This window comes from Protopterus annectens, chromosome 10.part0 (genome assembly GCF_019279795.1).
Source record: "Protopterus annectens isolate FY-2018-M chromosome 10.part0, PAN1.0, whole genome shotgun sequence".
In the NCBI taxonomy this organism is placed as follows: Eukaryota; Metazoa; Chordata; order Ceratodontiformes; family Protopteridae; genus Protopterus; species Protopterus annectens.
The window spans coordinates 570,370,841-570,391,275 of NC_056744.1; the positions used below are offsets into that span (position 1 = coordinate 570,370,841).

The following is a 20,435-nucleotide window of genomic DNA, read 5'->3' on the forward strand; positions in this document are numbered from 1 at the left end:
CAGAGGTTCACAAGTATCAACAAGTTAGAACAGTGCAGTAAATGACCCCACACTTGAGTGCTAGGCCAGAGACAGATAAAATGCAAGTTTAAAAAAAAAAAAAAGATTTTAAAAATAGGTGCAGGCAGGAAATTCAGTAATCAGCTCTAGGTTGTGTTCTAAATACAGTTACCAACACAGAAATCAAGTTTAACAAGCCAGAAAATTCTCAAAAGTAGGCGGAAATGCAGAAAAACGTAACAAATAATCTGAAGCAAAATACTTAAAATCTCAAAAGTGGCTCCTTTCTTCTCTCAGCGTTTTCTCCTCTTGGTGGGTGCTTCACCAACAGCCAACAAGTCCAAAAAGACTTATTGTTAAAGTTTGTTATAACCTGGTTGAGTCGAGGTTTGTAACATGGATAACTGTTTCACTAATTACTCTGACGTCTGCAAGAAGAGTATCTGAGTTGCAAGCTCTTATGGCAAGTTAACCCTATCTCATTTTCCCCATAGAAAGGGTTTCTTTGAGAACTAATCCTTCTTTTAAACACTTAACATCTGTTCCAACTACCATAAATAAGGTTGAGAGCTTTAGTTCTGTGGTACAGGGTTTGATTCCCTCCATCTTTTTTTTGCCTGCTGTGTAACCTTGAGTAAGTAACATAACCAGTCATTGCTCCCAGGTTGCCCCTGAAAAGTGGACATGCCTGGTTAACAAATAGTATTATTACTGTTATTATTGTCATCATTATTTTATGCTTAAAGTGGTATCCAGGTTTACTGTAATCCAAACTGTCACCTTTTTCAATCCCGAACCTGAAAGTGATGGAGAAAAGATATTCCATACCTTGAGTGTCCACAGATGACTCGGGGAACTATCTTGACAGAACTAAATCTTTCAGATTTTCGGATCAGTTCGCTTCTTGTAAAAGTAAGAGGAGGGGACAATCTGTGTCAAAACAGACTATTTCCAAATGGTTATCTAAGGCTCTTACCTTTTATTATACTCTTCTCAACACAACTCTTCCAGGCAGGGTCAAGGCCCACTCTTCTAGGGCTTTGGCTTCTTCTATGGCATTTTGGAAAGTGTTGGATTCTAGAAGTACTCTAGAAACAGCAACTTAGTACCCTGTACATACATTTACAAGGCATTAAAGCTGGATTCCTTCTCTAGGTCTAGATAAGGCTTTGCTAAGATCATTCCCCAGGGGCTTCTGGACCCTTCTTCTTCCACCTCCCAAATGTAGTAAGCCAGGGTAATCTACCTATATAGCTAAGTGTACTACAGCAGTGATCATTCAAACATCTACTGTTATGTTAAGTATACTTCTACAACCGTACTGCCAACCTTTCTTATTAACGTAGATTTTTGAGGTTCAAGATCCTTTTTGTTATGAACCTCTGAAGTGTTTCTTTTGATTTGCCTAATGAGATATGTTCTGTAATGAGTCGGACATGGGCAGAGTACAGTAATTTCCTAGGTTTTGTACTAGATGCCCTTTCGTGAATAATGCAAGGCTAAACTTCATAACACCACCGCAGCAGTCTCCGCTTCAATGAGTCTATCAATGAAGCTCAGTACCCCAAAATATACGAAGAGGTAAGGCTCCACTTCAATAAGTCTCTCTGTGAAATTCAGTACTCCAAAAACGAAAAGATTAAAAACAAAAATTTAATAAAACTAACACAAAAAATCACATAAAAAGAAAATAAAAAGAAATAACATCTGATGAGCGCTTTTGGCTATTCAGCCTTTTTCAGATCATAAAACATTATCAGATTTTCCATTTAAAAAGAAAATCCTAACCAATCAAGTGTCCACTTCTGATTTCACAAACAAACTATTAACCAATGTCTGAAGCAGCAGTATCAGTTCCTTTTTGGAGAGAAAGTACATTTCATTATTTATCAGAGCCATTCCGGCGAAAGAAAATACTCGCCAATCACTATTGCTTCCATATTCACACCTTCCCTCTCATAGGTCTTTAGTTATCCAGTCAGTCTTCACTGTTAAAGTACACTTCATTATTCATCAGTCTTCAGAGCAAATCCGGCGAAAGAAAATGCTCGCCAAATTACTATTGCTTCCTTAGTTGCACCTTCCCTATCATAGGTCCATAACAGTAGAAGCTGATTGGATAAGAGCGTGGCATTCAGTCAAGATTTGAATAAAAAGACTACATTGAGCATTTTTATAGCCAATCCGTTTGGAAATTTGACCCACATTATTGGTCCAAGAGTGCCGTTACATAAAATAAGTCTCTAATCATACAGATGGCTCATAAATGAGTTAGTAACAAAATTTCAGTTGCTATCCCTGTCATCCAAACATCCTTGGCATTTTTCGGTATAAATCCATCGCGGCAATAAGCCATACTTAATCATTAAGGGAAGGTGGATCTAAACAGCAAAGGAAGAAATTTTCATAGAGTCAGTAGAATAGTGTCGTCGTAGAAAGTATATGCCCAGTCAAATAATAATATCCAGAAACCAATAGTCATTCTTGCTCCTTAAGTAGTTCATCTTAATATTGGCTTAAAATAACCATTAAGACAAAATTCATCCAGTGGTAGTATTTAGCGAAACTTTTCATAGAGTACATGGAATGGTGACATAGTGCCCAATCAAGTAATATTACCCAGTAACCAATAGTCATTCTTGCTCCTCATATAATTCGTCTTGTCATTGGCTTAAAAATAACCATTGGGACAAAATTCATCCAATAGTAGTGTAAATGGTGCCTATCAGTATGGTATGCAATTTATGAGCCAAGGAGCAATCGGGTCCATGCTGTTCATTTTGTGGAGTCCCCCACATAATAATCGCAACCAAGAAATCAGTGAGCACAATCCCATAATGAAAAGCCCACTCCCCGTTAGGCGTAATGCGAGTATGAATCCAACGCATTCTGTAAGATCTCAACTTTGCTTGCACAATTTCCATAGCGGAGACTGATGTGCTGGTGTTACAAAGTTTAGCCTTGCAGTTTTCTTTTTTGTCTTCCACACCTTCAGTGGAGGTTGGATAGTTTTTCCTTTGGTTTACTAATTTTCTCCAACTGACGCACATGGCTGAAGCAGTTAATCAGGAACGAATGAAGAATTGCTCCTTGTCTAATTTAGCCGGTGAGTTTGCTAATCCACTTATACAATTGAATCTTGGAAATGAGGAAGTGACCTCTCCACCAATGCCGGCTGATGATATTGACTTTTTAAGTACATTTCGAGAAGTTGAGAATGCTGCCTATAGACTTAAACGATTGCAATGGCAGTGTTTTCATTTAGAAGCTTGTATTCATCATATATTAGTGCCAAGACGAATGCGGGTAAAATGCCTTTTTAGTTATGGGAATACATATCCGGATTTGCTTGCCATATGGCAAGCTATTAATTTAGAGACCAGCCAGAAGTACATGCGGCTATTGGTTGATTACTTCAGACCGGAGGAGGAAAATATGGCAACCTTAATAGCTAATAAACAAGTGGTGTTGGAAGGTATGAATTTACAAGATATGCATCTACGAAAATTAGAGCTTCTACAAAGTAACTTACAGAATTATGATAGTAAACTTAAACAAATTAAAACTAAGAAACTGGCTCGCGATTATCAGGATTTTAAAAGTGGACATAATTTTGAATGGCCCAGAGAAACTAATGAAGGAACTTCCAAGAAGCAATAGGGGAAGGAGTACCTCAAGGGAAAGGATTCCCATGTACAGGAATAATAACAATGCTAATAAACATAAGGAACAATAGGGTCAAACAGAAACTAACAACTGTACGTTTGCAATTGATATGCTTGACTCTGATAATTCTGTGACCATTCCCATTGAGTAAACAAATTCTATTGAACTAAATGAAGCTGGAACAAGCCATATGACTACAGGACTAAAGACCTCACATCCTGATTCCGGCAATAGTGTAGATATGGGAACCAGACCGAAAGAAGGTACTGTTTTTTCATCTGACAACTGGCCTCTACCGGTTTTTGTGAAACATTCCTTCTACAGGAACCTCGAACACAGAGTCAGGAACGCAAACGCAAAAAGCTGACAGCTTGAGTGCATCTCAGTTGGGATTAGTAGTCAACCTATCAAGGATCAAGTTGACTCCAGAACAGATTTCGATTTTATAGCGTGGTCTAAGTTTCATACCAGCTTTACCTTCATATTTAAATGAATTTATAACTGATATTAGACTTTTCTGTAGGAATGTATCTTTAAAATGTTTTTTTGGAGATGTTAGTAGACAGGAAACTTCCCCAGGAAACCCAGTAAGTTTGTGTCGATTAACTCTCCCGCCACTGAACTCTTTCTAAAGTTATGTGAGGAAGAGGTCAGTAAGATAAGAATATTCCCTGGTCATGGGAATTTTCACAACATCTCGCATGACGAGAAAGAAGCACTTCAACAACTGAGAGGCATGGACAGCATAGTCATCAAATCTGCTGACAAAGGTGGCTGTATAGTAATTATGGATGCAGATTGGTATAGGGATAAAATGATGAAAATGCTGGAGGATGAACGTACATACAAGAGACCGAACAAATGCCAAGTGGATATGAAGATTAGAATGGTGAAGCAAGAACTTGAGGATTTATTTATGGAGCAACATTTATGTAAAGAGTTGTTTGATCTCTTTACTTGTCCTAATCCTATAATCTCCAGCATAGGTGGCCTACCCAAAATTCATAAAGACCTCAAAGATCCACTGGAACTGGTTTTGGAAAACAACATCTTTGTATATGGAGAAAATTTTTATTTGCAGGTATGGGGAGTAGTCATGGGCACCCCATGTACGAATAGTTACTCAAACTTGGTTCTGGCACAATGGGAAAGCATTGAAGTATTGAGTGACATTAATACCTGGTATGGACATATTTTTTATTATGGCCGTTTTGTAGACAATATTTTTATTCTATGGAAAGGGAGCACTGAGGAATTGTATTAAAAGACTTTTATGTCATAAAGATGGCTTTATCCACAAGAAACATTCGGAAAGGGAAGGTACCTTCAAATGCCTTAGATGTAAGGCCTGTCCATATATAGATAGCACCAGCTTTTTTACTCATCCGGTGATAGGAAAGGTATATCAATTCAACCTTTATGCTGATTGCAATACTAAACATGTGATCTACCTAGCAACATGCTGCCAATGCAATGCCTATTACATTGGCAAAACGGATCAGAGGCTTAAGGATCGGATTCTAAGACATCTTAGAGATGTATCCCATAAAGATATGAATAATGCTCTGGCGGTACATAATCTTGGCAACCCCACACATCACTTTTAAGTTCAAAGCCATGGAAGTAATGGCTATCAATAATAGAGCAGGTGATGTTATGAATCGCACAGAGTTACAAGAGATCAACTGGATAGTAAATGTGCAGGCTCATCATCAACCTGGATTAAATGCCATTGTTCCATTGAAACCAATATTTAAAGCCAGAAGGAATGTGGTTGGTTATAAATAACAATTTGTGCATGTATATAGGAAGCAGAATACTGTAAGCAATCAATGTTATGTTTTTGAAGAAGATTTGTGAAAGTAGTGCTTCATCCTTTATTGGCTCTGAGCAAGGAGGTGATCAACTATTCTAATATTAATAAAGAGTGACTTTAGACCATCAAACCTTGCGATTTACAGATCTAAGAGCCTGTATTAGGCTGAATGATGATTAGTCTTCATTTTATTGCTTCATTTAAAGCATATTCAATCTGTAACCTTGACTGCTATGTAAGAAGTCTCATGATGAATACGTGAGTGGAAGCTGTATATGCAGGGATTTTGTTGACTGTACCCTGCTTAGTAGGGAGTCAATGTTGTTTAGATTCAATGAAGAACAACGTGTAAAATTCCCTACTTTATTTCTATACTGAATATAACCCATGGCCGTGATTTATCTGAGAAGTAAAAGTTTTCTTGTACTTGCTTTCATCTATCCTGAATGAATATACTTGAAATTCTTCATTTACTTTAGCATGGTTAACAATGTTTCTGTGTTGCGAGGCGTCATGGCTCATAGAAACAGAAATCTGCATAAGACTGAAATGTTGATTGTATCTTGTCTCATCACAGTTTGATGATGAGTAGAATATAGCCGTCCTATTTGTTTTCGTTGTTATAATTACCACTAGAAATAATGCTACACTTGATAGCTACTACAGGCAATGTGTTGCCAATTTTTGTACGAGATCCTATGGAAATTGTGCGAGCGAAGTTGAGATCTTACAGAATGTGTTGGATTCATACTCTCATTATGCCTAACGGGGAGTGGGGCTTTTCATTATGGGATTGTGCTCATTGATTCCTTGGTTGCGATTATTATGTGGGGGACTCCACGAAATGAACAGCGTGGACCCGATTTCTCCTTGGCTCATAAATTGCATACCATACTGATAGGCACCATTTACACTACTATTGGATGAATTTTGTCCCAATGGTTATTTTTAAGCCAATAACAAGACAAATTACATGAGGAGCAAGAATGACTATTGGTTACTGGGCATTATTACTTGATTGGGCACACACTTTTCACTATGTCACCATTCCATGTACTCTATGAAAAGTTTCACTAAATACTACCACTGGATGAATTTTGTCTTAATAGTTATTTTAAGCCAATATTAAGATGAACTACTTAAGGAGCAAGAATGACTTGTTGGTTTCTGGATATTATTATTTGATTGGGCATATACTTTCTACTACAACACTATTCTACTGACTCTATGAAAATTTCTTCCTTGGCTGTTTAGATCTACCTTCCCTTGATGATTAAGCATGGCTTATTGCCGCGATGGATTTATACCGAAAAATGCCAAGGATGTTTGGGTGACAGGGATAGCGAATGAAATTTTGTTACTAATTCATTTATGAGCCATCTGTATGATAAGAGACTTATTTTATGTAACGGCACTCTTGGACCAATAATGTGAGTCAAATTTCCATCAAAGGGATTGGCTATAAAAATGTTCAGTGTAGTCTTTTTATTCAAATCTTGACTGAATGCCACACTCTTATCCAATCCGCTTCTACTGTTATGGACCTATGATAGGGAAGGTAAGACTAAGGAAGCAATAGTGATTTGGCTAGTATTTTCTTTCGCCGGATTGGCTCTGAAGATCGATGAATAATGAAGTGTACTTTAGTTATCCAATCAGTCTTCACTGTTATAGACCTATGAGAGAGAAGGTGTGAATAAGGAAGCAATAGTGATTGGCAAGTATTTTCTTTCGCCGGAATGGCTTTGATAAATAATGAAATGTACTTTCTCTCCAATAAGGAACTGATATGGCTGCTTCAGACATTGATTAATAGTTTGTTTGTGAAATCGGAAGTGGACACTTGATTGGTTAGGATTTTCTTTTTAAATGGTAAAATCCGAGAATGTTTTATGATCTGAAGAAGGCTGAATAGTCGAAAGCGCTTATCAGATGTCATTTCTTTTTATGTCATTTTTTATGTTAGTTTTATTAAATTTTTGTTTTTAATCTTTTCGATTTTGGAGTACTGAATTTCACGGATAAACTTATTGAAGCGGAGCCTTATCTGTTCATATATTTTGGAGTATTGAATTTCATTGATAAACTCATTACGAAGTTTAGCCTTGCAGTTTTCTTTTTTGTCTTCGACACCTGCAGTGGAGGTTGGATATTTTTTCCTTTCGTGAATAATTGTGAGATATACAGTTGTTACATCGTGATCAAAGGAAAGGGAGCCATTGACCTTGGTACACAAATCCCTGAGCACAGACTTGCTGGAGAGTGAGATACAGTAGGTGATAGGAATATGTTGTTTTCCAAATGAAATGATATTGCATTTCTTAACATTTAATTAAAGTCCTTTCTTGGAGCACCAGGAGTTTAAAGGATGTTAGTATCATTGGTTGATTTAACTACAACACCCAGTTTACAATCAACAGCAAACTTAGTCAGCCAGAGATCCTTGTTGTCAGCATTTAGGTCAGAGAACTAAAATACAGAATGTATTCCAAGTTATTTGTCAGAACACTGCAAATTGAAGAGTGTTTTTTTTTCAAGTGATAAATGATGCAAAATCGCAATAGTTTGTGTGCATAGTGTCATTTGACAAGATTTATATTGCTAAAACTTATATAAAGCTGAGGAAGCTTAGTAAAACATGTAAAAATCTGCCAACCTAGAGTGGATAGTTTGTAAGAGTTGGTTTTGCTAACAAATTTTACAGTAACTTCTCAGGCAATGTTTTGCAACACTGTAGCCAGCCAACTAAAAGAAACTCTACTAGACTGTAGTGTTAAGCATTCTTTGTCTCAAGAATTGTAGAACTATAGCTGTGAATCATTATGTTCAGTTAATTTTGTCATAATAACATGTCGGAAAACTGCACTGCAGTAGGCCTACCAGCCAGATGATGTAAATTGTGTGATGATGTCACATGTTCGAGAAATTTCCCAATTCTGTTTTTTGGATCATCAATGTGCAGGGCTTGTCAGCATATATCTCGACCTCTTTGTGCAAGAAATCTAGACAAAGCCTAAAATGATGGGGGTAACAAAGGCCCAAAATACTGACGGATTTTAAATATTGCTCTTATAAACTTAGAAAGTTGCTGAAATAGCAGGATTTGTACTAGCATGCATTTTTACAAAGGGTATGAAGTCTGAAACTGAAACACGTCATTGTTTTGCGACTTCATTCCCCAGTGATTTTCCAAAAAACACGTTTTGTGAGGATCAGCCCAAAAATATGAAGCAAAAATATGGACATTCTACAGAAATCTGGACAGTTGAGAGGTATGTTTATCACACATCTTTGGAGTCTAATATGCAGGTTATTAAATAATTTATTCCCTGCACTGGAGCCACATGTAGCACATACAAAGTTCATTTTCCAGTTTGGAAGCAAGTTCTGCATCATTTTCAGTGGAAGAGTATCAGTTGACATGCAGATATCAGCAAACTGCTACATTTAAGCCTAGAGGAGGGGCTAATATGTTTTAAATTCAGGCGTACTTGTAGGCAGACTTATTGGTAAAATATTAGTTGCCAGACATGGTGCATGTCTTTTGTTATGCCTTATTGAAGCACTTGAACATTTTTCTTCATGTGATTGCATCTCAACCTCACTGTAGCATTCAAACACCATCCACTTGAGAGAAGAGAAAAATTGGTTAGAAAGAGAAGAAAAATATGTTTATGTGGACCAGTTGCAGTTCTCCATTATCTGATGAGTAGGCTCCACCCACACCAAAATATGTGCTTTGTGGAAGCCATGAATGTAATGCAGTAGCTTTTTACTTGGGGGGTCGTAAAGTCCGTCACCCATCATACCTCTCAACCTTTTAATGCAACATAACTGGACAAAGCCAAAAATAATGTGAGGACAAAGGCCCAAAAATCAGGGACAGATTTTAATTACTACCTTTGCGACCTTAGAAAGTTTGTAGAATAACATATTTTGCATTAATGTGCATTTTCAGAAGGATGTGAAGTCTGAAACTCATGTTTGTCTTTATTCAGTGACTTCATTCCTCAATAATTTGCTAGAAAAACACATTTTATGAGGAACAAAGCAAAAATGTGAGGCAAAAATCTGGGCATTCTGTGAAACTCTGGACAGTTGAGAGGTTTGCTGCCCAGGACAGTAGTTTGAGCTATTGGGTTTGGAGGAACCTAAGCTTCAGCGGTCCCTCCTGATGTGCAGGCATTGAAAGATGTTTTAAGACAGTGTCCCGTGATCCATATTATTGCCCACCAGCTCCCACGATGCCATGTAGGCTTTATAGAGTACAGAAGAACAGTATTTGATGTATTTTCAAATCGGTTGCCTTCCCTAACAGGTCTGTGATCACCTGATCAGGTGTGTGCTCCTCAAAAATATGTCTTTCAAAGCAACAAAGCACTTTATCACACATTAACATGGTGAGCTTACAAGTGTACCAGTAATCCTGGTGACTGATTTTCCCCAATTATTAAAAACTGTGAATGTATATAAAAACAACTGTACATTTTTCAGTTTTGGTTACGTAATCCAGCGGTTTACACATCTGATCAGGTGTCGTATAAACTCCCCCACAGTCAGTCATATTCACACCTGTCACTGCCCCATTTTTTGCAACAAAAAGAAGCCTTTACAGGAAATTTGAGTCAAAACCAGTAACAGCCCTGACCATCATCTTTAAACTACTGCATCCTCCTATTTCTCCATCTGTCCCATTTTAGGGATCTACGTTATCTGAGGTCATTCTGGTACAATTGCTCAGTGTGCATAAATACATTTTAAAGGCAGAAGTAATCTCTACTGGAAAAACTTGTGTGTTAGCTTGCTACATCTGTCTTTTTCACACTGAAAAAGCTTACACTGATTACTTCCTACTGGTGTGGGAGTTGTTGCCCACTTTGCTCCCCTTCAGTCCCAATTCCCCAGCCATCTCTCCAAGCTGTTACATATCTCCTAAACCATCAATTTACTTTTAAGCATGATAATGTCTTTTCTGTCTTTATATATATTTAATGATCTCCATTACCCCCCCCCCCCAGTGATCACAACTTACTCCATCCTTCCTACCTAGCTATCCACTCCTATTCCTGTTGCATTCCTTACCTCGTTGTTTTAGTTCCTTTTGCACTGACCTGTCTTTCTACAGAATACACCCGCAAGTTTACTTTTCTTCCTCCAGCAAATCCAATCACGTAAATTACCCCAGCTCCATTTCCCTGCACCAGTTCCATTAACAATCCTCTTGTACGTCATGATATATGAGACACGTTAACTAAAACACATTACCTACCCATACAACATTTAATGTTTAAGGGACATTAGCTTAGACTCAGGAGAGAAAATCCTCAGTAGTTGTAATGTTTCCAGGAGGTATGTGGATTCCTGTTGTATAGATGGATTTATGTTTACTGAGTTTAAGATGGGTTATAAGAATTTCAAATTTATTTGCTGGTAGTGGTTTTAGAGGATGTTGAGACAGGCTGAGTTTTTATTTATTTGACATTTGTTAACCGGTATAGTCTGACTGGGTCACGTATCCCGTTTTTAGCGGAGGCCCTGGGAGAAAAGCTCCACATTTAGATATAAACAGATTGATTACAATTTTACAACATAAATGTTTAAGACTTTACATTATACATTACAGACTGGTTAAAGTTGAGAGGAAATGTGCACAGTTGCTTAGTGTTTTGCTTAACGTCTAAAACATTGCCATGTATTGACAGTAGATTACTTGAGAAGAAAATAGTTAATGTACTTAGCAGCATACTAATCATGAGAATAGGCTTGCACCAGGCCATACAAGATCATATAGACAGCTTTACTTGGAGAATGGGAGAAGTACCATAAAGATTTGTAGGCTTCAAAGATGTACAGGGGTAGAGAAGACTGAAGAGAATAAAGAGGTGGGTATAGGGTTTATTTTTTTAGAAAATGGCAACACCCCTAGCTTGTTTTTGAATTCCGTCTTGTCTGAATAGACTACAACTAGGGGACAGAATCTACTCATATATTTCTTTTTTTTTCCAGACAGGTTTTTGTTGCTGTAATAATTTCTGGGACGTGGTGGGCAGTCCAGGTATAGAATTCTGAAATTTTATTACAGGTAAATCTGACATTGATATTGTATAGATGGACAGAAAATGTGTATGTTTGAGGAGAGTTTATTCCTAAGTAGGCTGGGCAAGGGTTTTGGTGAAAGCCTTGAAGCAGTGGATAGAACTAGTTGGGACATACTGGGATGTACTGTATAAGCATCAGCACTGGCAGAACATTCTGTAATTGTTTTTTTACAAGATAGTCTTAAAAGCTTCTACATGGACTATTGTCCAACTTGCACAAAACTCTAAAAGTTGGAATCCCAGTCTAGGGATTCCATAGATAAGTTAAAATGTGGCCTTACTGTTACAGGAAGTAGTCTAACTGTCCTCTTCCCATAGTTATGCAGATATTTTAGGAAACTACCTAAATGTTACAATTTAATCCTACAGTTGCCCATACATGAAGAAATGGTACTGTTGTACAAGATAATTTCTGTAACCTTTTGAGACAGGTCATTGCGACAGTAAAGCTGTCCTTTTCCATCACTCTAAGAAAATTTGTTATGGCTTTATTGTAACTAAACTGAAAGAATATTCTACAACTATATAAATACTTGTTATGTTTGTATACAGAAAACAATGGTTTTCTCCAGAGACCCTTTCTTAATAATGGCCAGGAAAAGCTCAAAGAACAGAGGAGGGTTTCTAGCAATGCTGGCTATATATGAGTGCTTCATGTACCACCCAAGGATACTTGGAACACAGGCAAATAACCAGCTTTGGCCTTCTTAATGCTGTAAGTACAGTTGTTGAAATTTGTCTGGGCAAGAAAAGCATATAAGATGGGTAAAACCCAAAAGTTATGATCCACTACTCAGTTACACTGATGTCTCCTCTCCTGTTATGGTAAGTAGTTTATGTAGCATTACTGTGTATAATAGTTATTTGCACTGTATGTATTTTTGTGAAAAATGTAGAAGTAATAGCCAAGTATTGGTGACTGGCGATACCTAGTTAATAAAACTTGTTTATATAAAGCTACTAGTAGTCTGCGATGGACATTTTGTTGTTTTCCTTACTTCATAAGAAACAAACTGGCAAATGTAGTGTGTTCATAATTAAAAATGTCAGCTTCTCTAAAGGTTGCTTATAAAAGAGAAAAAGGTACAAAGTGCTTACTTATTTGCTGCTAAAAACTGTGCCTGTCAGGCAGTTAGGATTTTGTGGATGCTGTTTGCCTAATTGTTTTTCTAACAATGTTTTGGTGCCACCCAAAAAAACTGTCCATTTCCGTTCTTTTCCATGCTTGTGGTCTGATTAGTACTTTTGTTATCTGTTATTGTCAGTTTTTCAAGTTATGAATAACTGTGCAGAGTTTACCATTTCAAGTAGGTTTATCCATTTTCATATCATCTACGATAGCTGATCTGTTGACAAAAGGCAGTTAGGTGTTCATGACATTTATTTTATTAATAATTACGAGAATTTATCGTTAGCCTTACATACTCACTTTCCAGTCTTCTGGTTATTTTAGTTGCACAGTCCACATTAGAATCCTTGAGGGAGAAAAGATTGCTTGCAGAGGCATCTGTTGCAAGGGAATGGGACAGGACCTTTGTGTGAAGGCAGGTACAGTGCGTGTGACTCCTTTCACAGTGGCCCAGTACACACCCTTTGACAGCTGTATTTATGCATGAGAATGTAGGAATGTAAAATAAAAAAAAAAAAAACCCCTCGTAGGGATTTTCAACTCCTGATGTGTGGCCTTGGGAAAATGAGTGTCAATAGAGCTCTTTCCCCATGAGAACAGGTCAGGAGGACTTGACAGGTAAAAAAAATTACAGAAAACTGGGTTTTACAGTACGGAGTACTATCTCCTGATCATGCTGTTTGAAGTTTCATTATTTTGATGTAGGGAAAAAAATGAGAGGAGGACTGTTTAAGTTCTTATTAGAGGGTAGATTGGAGTTTTTTTATAAGTTAGATTAAAGTGGTATGAAATGGCACTGGATATTTAAAGATGGATTTTTTTTTTTTTTTTTTTTTTTTGTATTAGGATGACTCAACAGGTGAAATGATCTTTGATGAAGTTTTCCATGCTCTGTCACGATGTTTGGTTGGATTGGTGAGGCCTTTCAAGATTCCTGGTTCTGACATCGTTTTTCGTCCAGAGATCTTTGTAACCATTTTGGCTTATTCATCCATAATTGAACTTCAGTCCCACCAGGTATGCAGGCTTGTATGCCTAAGGAAGTTTGTCGTTTATCTAATGTTAGTTTTCATTTGCTATATAGCACATAACTCTTGTATGAGCATACTTGTATTTGTCACACAAGTATTGCATTTCTGCCATGAAGTTACATTTGTCCTGGTATTGACACCAGATAGTAAGGATGCCATCTTACCCTGGTTAGAAGACAAGTCTGTAGAAGTGATTATAAGTACACTGCCCAGGGGAAAAATTTGCCTTTATCCACTAATTATGCTTCATCCCTTTCTGTCCTACTTGCATCCAGACTGCTAGTTGAAACATTGTTACTGATGGTACAAACAGTCTTTGTAGTCTGGCCAGTACACTTCTTAAAAGTACAAGTGTAGGAGGCAGGTCTTTCTTTGCAATATTCGCTTTCCGTATTTTATTTATTTATTTTTTTATTGATGTGGTGATGGCCATGGAATACCAAGCCCCAAATTGTCAAAAAAAAATCAAAAACTCAGGAGAATGGTGAATGTAAAAATATATATACCAACTCAGAGTATTCAGAGGAGCAGCAGTCTCGGACTTAAGTTTATGTTAAGTCCACTTTTTTAGTTATTCAGTCTCAACATTACGGTACTCACACTAATGAGTCTCAGCATTTCAGATGGTTACCTGGTATGATTCTAGGTCTAAGTAAGGACTAATCATTGCACCAACATATGAAAAGAAGAAATATACCTTAAGAAAAGAAGAAAATGACTTCTAAACCTTAGCAGTTTTATTCAGGCATTTACCATTTAAATAAGTACTAAACTCATGATCATCGTGATAGAGATCCAGCTTACCAAACATATTTTCTATTGTATAAATTAAATTTATTCCAAAGTTCTTGAAGCCTTTCAGGCTGTTTTGATATTTATCTCATTTTGTAATTATCTGTACCTAAGCCTTAAAAGCACAAAAGGCGTCACTTTTTGAAATCTTGGAACTGCAGAATAAATAAAAAAAAGCCTTGCTTCATGGTGCAAAGGAAGGGAACCTTTGCTTTGTTACTTAGGCAGATGGGGTTCAGCTAGCAGCCCCGGTAGTGGAAGAGCTAGGAAGGGAAGAGGAGGAGTGAAGAGGGGCATGTCCTGCTCAGCACTTCCACTGGAGGGAGGGATTTGCACGCTCTTGGAGGCACATAAGATTGTGCAGTCTCCTTGATGGAGACTCATGAGATCACCAGTTGTGCTGCACTGGGGGACAAGGCTGCTTCAAGAAAAACACCCTAGTGGAAGTGAGGGATGCCCTTCATCGATGGCCTATTGCATGCCCCTACCTGCCTCTTTGATGGATGTGTGCAGGGATGGGGTGAAGACCAAGAAATGTTCAAACCACCCAAATGGTCAGCTGGATGACTACTACTGATAGTCTGCTCTCATTCAGTGATGGGAACGAATGAATGAGTTGACTGATATTTTAAGAGAATGCCTGATGGTTGGCAGGCAGAGTGAAGAGTGACAAAGAAAAAAAATAAGTAAATAAGTTGTTAAAAATTTAAATAAATTGTTCCACCTCTAAGTAAATGATAAATAGTGGAAAAGTCTATGTTATTTTAGCATGTCATATTTACCTTTGACTTCTATTGTAAACCTGGCTTCTTAGAGCAGAGGGGTGGAACCCTGAGTACGACCCTGCAGACTGGGGGTTTAGTTAGTGGCTCTGGCATTCAAGGAGCCAAGGCAAGGCAGGAGAGAAGTAAGAGGCATAGCCTGCTTACTTCTTGCAGTCGGTGAAGAGGGTTATGCTTACTATGGGCATACTAGGTTACGTATTTCTGGAGGGGGGCCAAAACTGCTTGGAAGGAATATTATTGCAGAAGTCAGAGGAAAGTGCTCCAGAGTCAATCCATTGAACATCCCCCTCCTGGTACTTCACCAAGTCGCCAGCAAATATCTCACACTACCCTCTTGGCTGGATAAATGATGGTCTTTCTTTGTCAGTCCTTGTTATGGTGATGGGAAATGGATGGGCTGATTGACTGGGAGAATGCTGATGATCGACAGACAGTGGCAAAAAGAGTTTGTTGTGTCTTTCGGCTTTTCCCGGTTAGGGGTCGCTACAGCGGAACTCCAGTCCGCTAATGATTGGCAGTAGATTTTTACGTACTGGCTTGCCGGGCCTAACACACAACCTTCAGCGAAGGAACGCCCATTCACGCATGTCGCCACACAGAAGACGCTTTAACTGAGAATCAAATGGGCAACGTCTAACTGTGAGGGAGTAAAATACAAAAAAAAAGTTGTTCTAGTGTAAAACTTTGAATGTGTTATAAAGCAAAGCTGAGATGCCGTAGAAAAACAAAAATGTCGCATTACAATGAGTGGTCTTACTCGACACCAGCAGAGGTAATGCACGTCTTACTTCAGTCAGCAACATGTGTTAAACTTTTGTTACCAGAATTCATGTTTTTTAATCGACAATAATTGACAGTTCCTTTTTAGAGCTCCACTTTTAAAAGATTCCTTATTATTAACATGTAGGTAAATTGGCAATTCTCTGTCTGTAGGCAGACAAGGTTGTCTGTGTGCGCGTGTGTGTGTATCCTGTGATTGCTGGCCCCCCTCTCTGAGTTAAATTTCTCTTCCTTGTGCCTACTAACTGTTAGGGTATTCTCCAGAGTGGTCAGTAGCATACAGTTTTGATTGTGGGTTTTGCATTTGTGGACCTCATTGGGTGCTGTTTTTGAGGTTTATAGGATGGGAATTGTCTTATAAGTTTGTTTTTATATCTAAGCTGCTGTTGAGAAAACTCATGTCTCCAGACTTCAGTCAGCTTGCAAGAGAGAAGCAAGATTTGAAACCAGTGACTCCAGCAGAGTTCTTTGCAATATTTTTTTAATGTAAAATGGGCTTTTGTGAGCTGCAAAACTTAGTTTAAATATGCTAGTACAGTTCTGAACACAAAATACTATTCTTCAAGGTGTCTGCCACTATCATAAACAGTACAGTGGCATAACATTTGGTGGAGCGTTGGAGCAGCTTCTGCATCCCTTCTTAGCGCAGTACCTCATAGCAGTGAATTTGGCAGAGATCTTTAGAATCACTCTGTAGTTTATGGAACTTGCTACCAATCAATAGTAGATTTGCCCAATATGTGTTTTTCTATACTTAAATATAGTAAAATAATAGATGAATATGCACATGCTGCATTAATAAGCAAGCAATAATGCCCTCCAGGGTAGACATTACAGGTAAATAATGGACTGTCCAGGGTAGTTGTGAAGCCTTACTGCGCAGGTCTCACTACTCATGGAAAGTCCGTTATTTCCTTGTAATTCCCTCCCTGGAGAGATTTATTGTGTAAAGATAATGAACTATCTGTGTTTGTTAAATTGTGCCATTTTTTATTTAATTGCTATATTATATATTTTTTTACATTTGATATAAATTCTGATATTTCAGAGTTGCTGTACCATACAGTGGATATAAAAAGTGTACACACCCCTGTTAAAATGCCAGGTTTTTGTAATATAAAAAAAATGAGACCACAATAAATCGTTTCAAAACTTTTCCCACCTTTAATGTGACCTATAACCTGTACAATTCAATTGAAAAGCAAAGAAATCTGTTGGGGGAAAAATATAAAAAAATAAAAAAACGTACAATAAGCTGATTGCACAAGTGTGCACACCCTTAAACTAATACTTTGTTGAAGCGCCTTTTGATTTAATTACAGCATTCAGTCTTCTTTGGTAGAAGTCTGTCAGCATGGCACATCTTGACTTGGCAGTATTTACCCACTCTTCCTTGCAAAAGCCCTCCAAATCTGTCAGATTGCGAGGGCATCTCTTGTGCACAGCCCTCTTCAGGTCACCCCACAGATTTGGATTTAGGTCTGGGCTCTGGCTGGGCCATTGCAAAACTTTAAATCTTAAGTAGTTAACTTCATTTATCTGCAACTTGTGAGTATTCGGATCCATATCTGATCCGAGCCGGCAACATTTTATCAAGCATCTGTTCCAAGCTCCTCCCCTTATCCGTAATCCCTCACCTCTCCTACCTTCTCTCATATCTCGTTTGCCGCTTCATGCGTATCCATCGTGGTCTTTATAGCTCCAAGTTGGGTGTAGTAAGTGGAACTTTTGATACTTAAATTAGTGTGCGAGAGTAGTTGTTTGTGAGCAACCCTTCTACCCCTTCGTCTTGTCAGTTTGTTAAAAAAAATAAATAAGTAGTAGTTTAGAAAGTTTGCGTTTTTGAGGTAGAGTAGGCCTAGCCAACACCTGTGTGCATGCGTGTCTAGTTTGGCTGAGTGGAGTGTGTTATGGCTGACCAGCCTAAACCAATGTGTAAAAAATGCACAGTGTGTGGCCACAAGCTTTCACCGGCTGATGGCCACACTCTGTGTGTTATTTGCCTGGGCGTTCCCCATCTTAGTCTGTAATGTGCTGTGTGTGCAGGGTTCAGCCAGAGAGCACTAAAAGAGAGGAAGGCAAAACTGGTAGCCAAGGGCCTGCTACCAGTTTCTGTTTTAGAGACGACGGCCTCGACATCGGCTCCTGTAGCCGACCAACCCCTCCCCCATCCCCAGGCTGGGACTCAACCTCCCTCTTAGCCTGCTGATGCAGGGACAAAATCTAAAGGTAAGGACAAACGCGAAAGAGAGAGAGAGAATAGGGTAGAGAGGCACCGCAAGCGATCTCCTGAGTGCGAGCATTTTCCCAGTCCATCTGTGAAAGTTGTTAGGACCACTTCTCCTTGGCTCCATTCCCCAAGGTTCTCCCTGGAGCCGACGGAGCCTTTGGACCAGAGGCCTTCTTCGAGGTCATCTCACAAGACCAGATCTGAGTCGGTTGCCTCCTCGTGGTCGACTCTGAGTCCATTAGAGCTTGATGTGGACAGGATGATGCAGAGATTCATTCGGACCCAAACCCAAATGGGAGTTTTGCCAGGCCCCTCCCCAGCTGGAGAGGGGACCTCTATGCCCTTCTTCCATCCTATGTCTCCTTCCCTAATCCGACCAGTGGTTTCAGAGTGTATGGACCTGAGGATCCTCGGAGCTGGGGGTTCGGCACCAATAGTTCCTCCAACCTCGACACCGGCCATTACCTTGAGTTCCTTGGATCAGACTTGCTCAGATCCGAGCAACTCTCAGGGCCGAGAACAGGGAGCCGGATCCAAGGGAATGGAGATGTCTTCGGCTCCGACTTTGTCGGATCCGAGCCATTTCTTTGGAACCTTGGCTACCTTGGCCCCGATCCTCACGACGGAGCCGGGGAGAACTTCTTCCTTGTTGGTTGCCAAGGAGGTGCGCTCTCCTTCGACGTGGTGAAGAGGGTTCTCTCCCAGAGATTGAGACCCCAGCCCATTGCGTTGGTCTCTGCCCAGGCTGCCTTGGATTTGGTCATGACTCCCATCAGCTTGTCCCAGGGACAGCCCGTGCCAGAGGACCCCCAGGTGGATTCCATTGTGGAACCCCCCTAGACTTACGAGCTCTCTTCAGAGAGTCCCACTGAGGAGACCCCTGTAAGCATTCATGTAAGAGGAGGCACATGGACTCCCCCGAGTCCCACACAGAAGATACTGACTTGTATGAAGGTGAGGGTTCCCCCAGGTCACCTCCTGAGGATGTCTCCTTTGGAGACATCATGGAAATCCTCCGCCAGAGGGGAGGTTGGTCAGCCCCAAAACCCTCAACGGTCGAGTCAGTATTCTTGGAGGCCCTTGGCACGGGCCCATCTACATCCTGGGTGTCCCCTCCTGCAGATCCATTAGTGGATCTTATTACCACGCGGGCATGGAAGGAGCCTGACACCATAGAGCCAATACCGAAATGCCCAGACAGGATCCTTTCTCCTCCCACATTCAGGCCTGGTGCAAGGGATCCCCTGTGGATGCAATGGTGGTGGCAGCTGCCACCAAGAGAGAACTGGCTCAGGAAAGTTCTTTGGTCCACCCTCCGGACAAAGGGTCTAGGGCGGTGGATTGCTTTGGGAAGCAAGTCTTTTCTTCAGCGATGTTTTCCATACAACCGCAGAATTCTTTGGCACACGTCATTTGACTCCAGTGAGACCTAGTCACGGAATTTGCTGTGTCGCCCCCCCCCCAGCGTCCTTGTTGCCAGAGGACAAGCATCTGTTCTCAGCGAAAATGTCGACTCTGAAATCCGTTTATAACACGTCCATGTGTCTTCTTTTCCATGCCACTGAAGGAGTGGTTAGGACGGTTGGGACCGGCATATCTATGAGGTGGCACACCTGGCTCACTCTGTCAATTTTCAGACCCCTTCAAGGCATCTTTCACAAATGCTCCCTTTGACGGTTCCTCCCTTTTTGGGAAGACAGTTCGTGACACCTTAATCCAGAGTAAGAAGGATGGGAAGACTCTGTCTGCTGTCAGAGTCCGCTTCTGTAGCCGTCAAAGATCCTTTTCTAGGAATCGGAGAGGACAGAAGAATATGTGGTTCTGAAAATCTCAATTTTCCCGGGACACTCAGGACAACTCGTCCCCTAGAGGCAGAGGGGGACAAGACAGATGTCGCCCCAGAGGCAGAGGGAGTCCGAGGAACTTTGGGTCTAGGGAGAACTTCTTGGACAGACCCATGCAGCAACCCTGAGGGGTTGCCCGACTGTCCTACTCTGGAGACAGTCTGGGGAAGATTGTCATTGCACCTAACGGCTTTGGAGTCCATCACGACAGACCGTTGGGTGCTCCAAATAATATCCAGAGGATACTATATCCCGTTCATTGCC

The 20,435-nt window shown here is 39.8% G+C and overlaps 1 protein-coding gene across 2 annotated transcripts in view; it reads left to right on the plus strand.

Annotated features, from left to right (window-relative positions):
* Nucleotides 1-20,435, plus strand: part of SZT2 (SZT2 subunit of KICSTOR complex) — a 3,556,133-nt gene that overhangs the window by 93,985 nt on the left and 3,441,713 nt on the right. For both annotated transcript variants that reach the window (XM_044085412.1, XM_044085413.1), the window contains exon 4: nt 13,556-13,726. In XM_044085412.1, the coding sequence (XP_043941347.1) occupies nt 13,556-13,726 (171 nt within the window). The remainder of the gene's footprint in view (nt 1-13,555; nt 13,727-20,435) is intronic.